Source organism: Aegilops tauschii, chromosome 4, assembly GCF_002575655.3.
Source record: "Aegilops tauschii subsp. strangulata cultivar AL8/78 chromosome 4, Aet v6.0, whole genome shotgun sequence".
NCBI classification, from domain to species: Eukaryota; Viridiplantae; Streptophyta; class Magnoliopsida; order Poales; family Poaceae; genus Aegilops; species Aegilops tauschii.
Genome location: NC_053038.3, coordinates 67,602,410 through 67,609,454, shown reverse-complemented (window position 1 = coordinate 67,609,454; position 7,045 = coordinate 67,602,410). Strand labels below are relative to the sequence as shown.

General features: G+C 44.8%; 1 protein-coding gene across 1 annotated transcript; it reads right to left on the bottom strand.

Annotated features, from left to right (window-relative positions):
- Positions 1–681: 681 nt before the first annotated feature.
- Positions 682–1,137, bottom strand: LOC109741251 (uncharacterized). Its single transcript, XM_020300327.4, has one exon. The coding sequence runs from the start codon at positions 1,135–1,137 to the stop codon at positions 682–684; it is 456 nt and encodes a 151-aa protein (XP_020155916.1).
- Between the last annotated feature and the right edge of the window lie 5,908 nt (positions 1,138–7,045).

Below are 7,045 nucleotides of genomic sequence, written 5' to 3'. Positions count from 1 at the left end.
TACAGGATTTGGCAGAAGGCTGTTGTTTCTTGTTGCTTTGTTTGGCGAAGGTGATTTTGCAGGATTAAAAGACATGGCGGAAGGTTGTGCATGAACATCCATGTGCATGTGCATGCGCGTGCATGAGCATGAGCATGGCAGAAAGTGCATGAGAAGTGGCGGAAGGCCTCGTGCATGAACAACTATTTGGCAGATGGTTGTTGTGCATGATGAACTATTTGGCGGAAGTCTAGGCTAGGTTGTTTAGCAGAAGGTTAATGCTAACTTTTTTATGTTAACAAAGACGAGCATTTGAGGTGTAGGGTTGGATGGTTGTTTCCTGTATCATGTCCACAGACGCTTTCGGACGTGGTCCGTGGACGGCTAGCGTGTCCGTTTTAAGGGTCCATGTTGAAGATGCCTTTAGGGAAATGTTGTATACATTTCCATGGTTCAGTGATTTCTTTGTGAAAAGGGCCGGAACATGATTTGCTACCCCTTTTTCAGGAGTAACATAAACTATGCCTAATATTTCATAGAAAGGGACTCCTTTTGTAAGTTTTGTGATTTTATTGATAATAATTTTGAAGCAAAATACACATAACAAGTCACAATAGACAAACCCACAAGAATCAAGTAACAATTGAGCCCGTTGATCTAACAAAATCAAGAAGCAAATGTTTTTGTTGCTAACCCATTAATCTACTTTGCAATTCCGGGGATTCGGTTGCAGCGCGGGCTCACTGAGAAGTTGTTAACAGGAAACGATTTTGATATCACGGCTGCATTGAAGATGAGCTGGTCACCATGTCGTTCAACTGCATTGATGCTAACCCATTGGAATGCAACCTTGACGCTCACCCCTGTCAGCGCGTTAATCAACATAGACTGGATGTTGCCATGCACGTTTCCTTCGTACCGGAGAGTGAATCCCCCGACATTGATCTCACAGCCGCCGGGGAGGGAGACCTCAAAGGATCCGTCTGGGTGGAGGAAATAGTCTCGAACACCCTCCGGGAGGATTCCCCGCGGGAAGCCGTACTTCTCCAGCAGCTCGTATGCTGTTGAAGAGGGGGAGCTGCTCGAGGTGACGGTGGCTGAAGAGGCCACAACAGAGGCAGCCACAAGGAGGATGAGGAGGAGATGGTTCTTGGCCATGGTTGGTACTTATGATATGTTGATATCCTTTTCGAAGTATGTGGAAGATGATTGTGACTAAGGGAACGTTTGATTCCTGGGCAAAAACGGTTATAGCCTTGCCGAGCCAGGATAAGCGTTTGGTAGAGCTGGCTTTTGAGGGCCAACTAGCCTCACCGGGCCAGAAAATTCTAGCCTCATATATAGGTCTACCTGTAGAGTACTGTAGACAGCAATGTGGAGTATAATGTTAATGCAATAAATATGGACCAGACATAGAGAGATATCCCATCATGCATAGTGTTTATCTCAAATGTATAATTATAATCTAAAATATAAGTTTCTATAGTTGGAATCCAAAATAATGTTGAGGTACTGTCCGAATCAAGTAGAAGAACAACTATTTGAAACCATTAAAAAGTATGAAAATTGCATAAAATTCATTTCCTGCCAATAAATTGGAAAGAAAATTAAGAAAACACAAATTCCATAAAACTTAGAATAAGTTGGAACCATTAACTAGCATTAATTTATGCCTAAGTATATTGGAACCCCATATTTGAACAACATTGATATGCTAATTAATCATCCTTAATTATCTATGTGTTTTAAGGGAAATAACATATTTTTATAGCATTGTCATACCTACAAACACAAACAATTTACTTAGAAAAGCTAAAAACAAAAGGCTAAAAATATCTCAATGATTGTGTCCTTGCTAACCCTTGAAAGCTGATTTTCCAAAAAAACCTTGAAAGCTAAAAACATATTATTATTTTTCCCTAAAGGATGCATAACACCGTTCTTTCACTACTACAAAACGCATGTCCAAACCAGGGTTGGAATACTTACCAATCAACATTCTCATGTGCCTCTAACACGTCTCAAATGTATCTATAATTTTTCTTGTTTCATGCTATATTTATGTCATAATTGTATATTTTTGGCACCCATTTTATCAGTTTTCTAGACTAACCTATTAACTCGACGTCTAGAGTCAATTGTTTTTTATGTTATTTTGGACTTTTCAAGAATATCCAATTTTCTTGAATCCGTAAAATTCCTTCAGCTAGTCAATCCACATTGGACCCAATGACTCCAAGCATTCCAAGCCTAAGATGAGGTCATAGCACCCTAGTCGCAGCACGCGTAGACCAGTAGTAAATGTGTGGCCCTGACAATACCACATCGCAACTCGTACTAGTTTGGAGCTGGCCATTGTTGGGAAACGTAGCATGCAATTTCAAAAAAATTCCTACGCTCACGCAAGATCAATCTAGGAGATGCATAGCAATAAGTGGGGGAGAGTGTGTCCGTAGACCGAAAGCGGAAGCGTTTAACAACACGGTTGATGTAGTCGAACTTCTTCTCGTTCCGACCGATCAAGCACCGAACGTACGGCACCTCCGAGTTCTGCACACGTTCAGCTCGATGACCTCCCTCAAACTCTTGATCTAGCAAAGTGTTGAGGGAGAGTTCCGTCAGCACGACGGCATGGAGACGGTGATGGTGAAGTGATCCGCGTAGGGCTTCGCCTAAGCAATACGAAGATACGACCGGAGGCGTAAACTGTGGAGGGGGCGCCGCACACGGCTAGGAATCAATGTTGTGTGTTCTAGCGGTGCCCCCCCCATATATATAGGTGGGAGAGGGTGACGGGCAGCAAGGGGCGCCCCAACACTACAAAAAAATACACTTCCGTGATGATACGTGTTTGTCACAGTAGGTCGCGTTTTCTGTCATGCATGTACATCCATGACAAATTTATGACAGAATCAAGATAGTCATACCTGTGCTATCGTAGAAGTGTTCCATGACATTGCCAAAATTATCATCACGGCAGTGTCCACTTCCATGACGATAAATCGCGCGTCACAAAAGTGCTTTTTTCAAGGGTGACCGACACGTGGCATCCACCGTAACGAAACGCCGTTAAGCTATCGGGTCGGATTTTGGATCCGATAACCCGTTAACAGCCACGACCAATGCCGATTTTCCACGTGTAAAATTCTCATTGGCTGACGGATCCACGCGTCAGCTCCGCGCTGGCACAGGTGTCACTCATCCAACGGTCGAGATGGGCCTATGATATGTTGACACGTGGACCGGCCCAAAAGTGGCCCACAAAGTTTAAATGGGTCGGCCCAACCGAAGGCCCATAAGATTTAGCGGACCATAATGGGCCGGCCCAGCTAAAGGCCCACAAAATTTAGCGGACCATAATGGGCTGGCCCAGCTAAAGGCCCACACGATTTTGCAGACCATAATGGGCCGGCCCAGCTAAAGGCCCACAAGATTTTGCGGACCACAATGGGCCGGCCCAGCTAAAGGCCCACAAGATTCTGCAGACCATAATGGGTCGGCCTAGCTAAAGGCCCAACATTCTCTGTCAAATCGGCCCGTCAACGGCCTGTCCTAAACTTGTCATCAACGCGGCCCATGGTCACTTCTGGCCCGTTAATAGTCTGCTAAGTAATTGGGCCGAATTACGGCCCGGTGTATTTCCGGCCTGTTAAAGGTCCGGCTTCATTTGGGCCCATTTACAGGCCATCAAAACTTTTGGCCCATAAACGACCGTGAAGGATTTGGGTCATATTCGGCCATGTCTGACATTCGGCCTGTTAGAGGCCCACTATAGCTTTGGGCCACTTTCGGCCTGTTGTCATTTTCGGCCTGTTAACGCCGGACGTAAACCATGGGCCATATGTGGTCCAACGTCATATCGGGCCCATTAACGGCCCATATAAAAATGACGATAATCTAGCCCGACCGAAATTCCGGCCTGTTAAAGGCCCGTGTATTAGGTTGGCGCATTTACGGCCCGTCCGAATTTCGGCATGTCAAAGATCCGCATCGTAAATGGGCCACCATTTCGGCCTGCTAAGTCCAGTGGGTTATTTGGCACAATCAGGGCCCAATCTCACTTTCGGTCTATTAAAGGCCCATGTTTTTTATGGGCTCGAGATATTTACACCTGTAAACGGCCTATTTTTACTGAGGGCCCAAATTATGTTTAGGCCTGTTAAAGGCCCACTATGGGCACTGGCCTACCAGAAAAATATGAAAGCTTATGCTGATTTAGGCCCAGATATCTTTAGTGGGCTACATGCCAATTTCGGCCCGTAATCGTTTTTAGCCCAATTGGAATGGGCCCGACGAATGTTGGCATGTTGGGCTCCTACGAAGCTTTCAGCCGAATACATTTTACTAAGATAAACCTACACTATACAAAAATAGCGACTTAATTACTGCAGCCTGAGGCAGCATCATAAATGTTGTATCACAACAAAATAAATTCCAACCATACAACAAAAGGCCTGTTGGCATAAAGTTTACAGTCCTTCCAGATAAAATCACCATCAAATGTATAGAAGCACAGATCATTTGACCTGAGTGCTAATATTTCAGGCTGTAGAATCTGATGGAGCAGCACGATCTCCACCTTTTTTCCGCCATTGCTCTTGAACAACGAAGCGAATGTCTGATAGTCTGGTTTCAAAATCATTCATATCATGACGACATTTCTCAACCACTATTTTTGTTTCCGAAACAACGTCCATTAGGGATTGGACTTGTGTCTGGAGCACAGATATATCACTCTGTCTAGCAGGAAGATTTTGTTCAGTAGGCGATTTGGACGAGGTTACCTTGACAACCAACCCAGAATTACGCAGGAAGGTGCTTTTTGCACTGTTAGTGGAGAGATACTGACGCACTACAGCAAGAGGTGACATTGTGCCTGTAGTAGCCTCGTCACCTTCAAGTGGTTGTGGCAGCAAGAGGTGACTACTACTACTACTGTACGCCTTTACGCCCGCTCCCTCGCCCACGCGCGCGGTGGCTCGCAGCACGAGGAGAAAATTTTACTACTCCCTCCGTTTACTCCTCGTCCCTACTACGTACTTTGGTTAGTACTCCCTCCATTTACTTATACAAGGCCACTATAAAAAATACATTTTGCATCTATACAAGGCCGCAAACAGTAATCGAGACAAAAGTTACTACTCCCTCATTTCCAGTTTATGGCTCAATTTCAAAATCTCTCCAACCAAGGTAGACGGTGAGTGGTCGAATTAATTTCGTAGTTTGCACAAGTAATTAGTACGCTCGTTTTTCTCAAGAAGTTATGTTTACCGAGGCATTAATTAGAACGAATGCATGAATGACCACTAAATTTCCATGAACTTGTACATGCATTGGTTAGTTTCCTCTTGACACTGCTTGCGTCGGGTGATCTAATGCACCTCGAAATCCAACATGTAATGGTACTACTACTAGTATAGTAGAATTGAGACTTATCAAACGGAAAAACGAATGTTTTTTAGATGAGCCCTATAAACCCTAGTGGGTACGTACTCCGTAAAAACAGATTTTTCCAAAACTAAGTCGCTCCCTTTCATGAATTCTGTAGTATACTCCTCCGTCGACGCTCCCTTTCATGAATTATGTACTTCCTGTCACCGACATGTGGGACATATAGCAACCGGGTCGACGTGTCAAGCACCAAATAATAGTGCAGAACAGCAGGGGGCGCACCCCACTCGTACCGGCCCAGTAGTAGTAATGAGCAATGAGACGTCAAATCACAATGCCGCACCTTCCCAGACGGATGAAGAAACCATTATTTCACACTTCGGTTCGCCATCATCTCAAACCACGTAGTATTGCTTCTGCCTCAAGAGGGACACGCGCATCGCCTTGGTACATCATGACACGTGGGACCGCATGACAGGCCATGCTTCCCCGCCGATCGCTCGGTAAAATCACCTCATTTTTACTATACTTCCTCCGTATCGGTTTACTACACGGCATGCACGTCGTTCTAGGTTGAGAATTTAACTGGCTATATATGTGATGAACAGTACTCTAGCCTTTTAAAAAATGTATACTTTTGTACAGTAGTACTATCGATGGATTGCACCATGGAGCAACAATTGAAATTAAAAAAAAGGTGGTACATATAGAGAGCGCTCGTCGCCAAATTACGCATATAGTACTATTAAAAAAGCTAGTACGTGCTTAATTGGGGTGCTAAATTCTATTAAAGAAATACTAGTAGTATGTACATACTGAAGAGTTAAAGTAACGAGAAGAAACATAACATACTTCTGCTGGGGGCTCAGCACAACACACCCCTCAAATTAAACTAAGCACACCTGAAATTAAACTATGCAACTAATCCGGTAGACACTGCATTAGAAGTTTAGAACCACCATAAGCAACGACACTGCCACCTTACTCGGAGTCCTCGTCCACGTCCTCGACTTCGTCCTTGTCCCTCTTGCTCTTGGCCGATACTTCTTTGCTTGAACCGCACACTTAGTTGTTGCTCTTCATCCAACCCTTGTAGATATGGAAACAAAGGTAGCCATCCATTGCAGCGTAGTGGATGTGGTCTATATCTAGTACATTCCGCTGCCATGCATGATGATGAAACGTGTAATGAGGTTTCTCCAGTTTACGGTACAAAGGATGAACCATGGCTCCTACCAGGGTCAGCATTGAAGGCTGATGAGAGGGCACCAGCCGATTCTTCTGGAGGTCGAAGGGGCTGCCTACAACGAGGCCTATCCGACCCAGGACTTCTTTGTCGTTCTTAAAGTCTACAGTAACGAATTTCACTGTTTTGTCCTTGAGGAAGTTCTTACAATCATGGCACTCAACGTCGGCGTGGCATATGTGGTAGACCAAGCAAACGTTATGTACGCAAACCTAGATCACGGCGGGCTTCTTCCTCTCTTCGTCCTTTAGATCCTTCTCTCGTCCCAGGACTGTGGTGTACTCAACATCTAGCCCAGCGACCCACTCATCATCTGAGTTTTCGAACATGCGTCTGAAGCGAGAAAGGCATCCTTTCACCGTCGCGGAGGAACGGGTGTAGATGACGTCAAACTCATCGCCGGTGATGGTTCTAACCTTGTACTCACCG

Excerpts from the sequence above, each read along its gene's own strand:
- LOC109741251 (XM_020300327.4), bottom strand. The coding sequence starts at position 1,137 with ATGGCCAAGAACCATCTCCTCCTCATCCTCCTTGTGGCTGCCTCTGTT.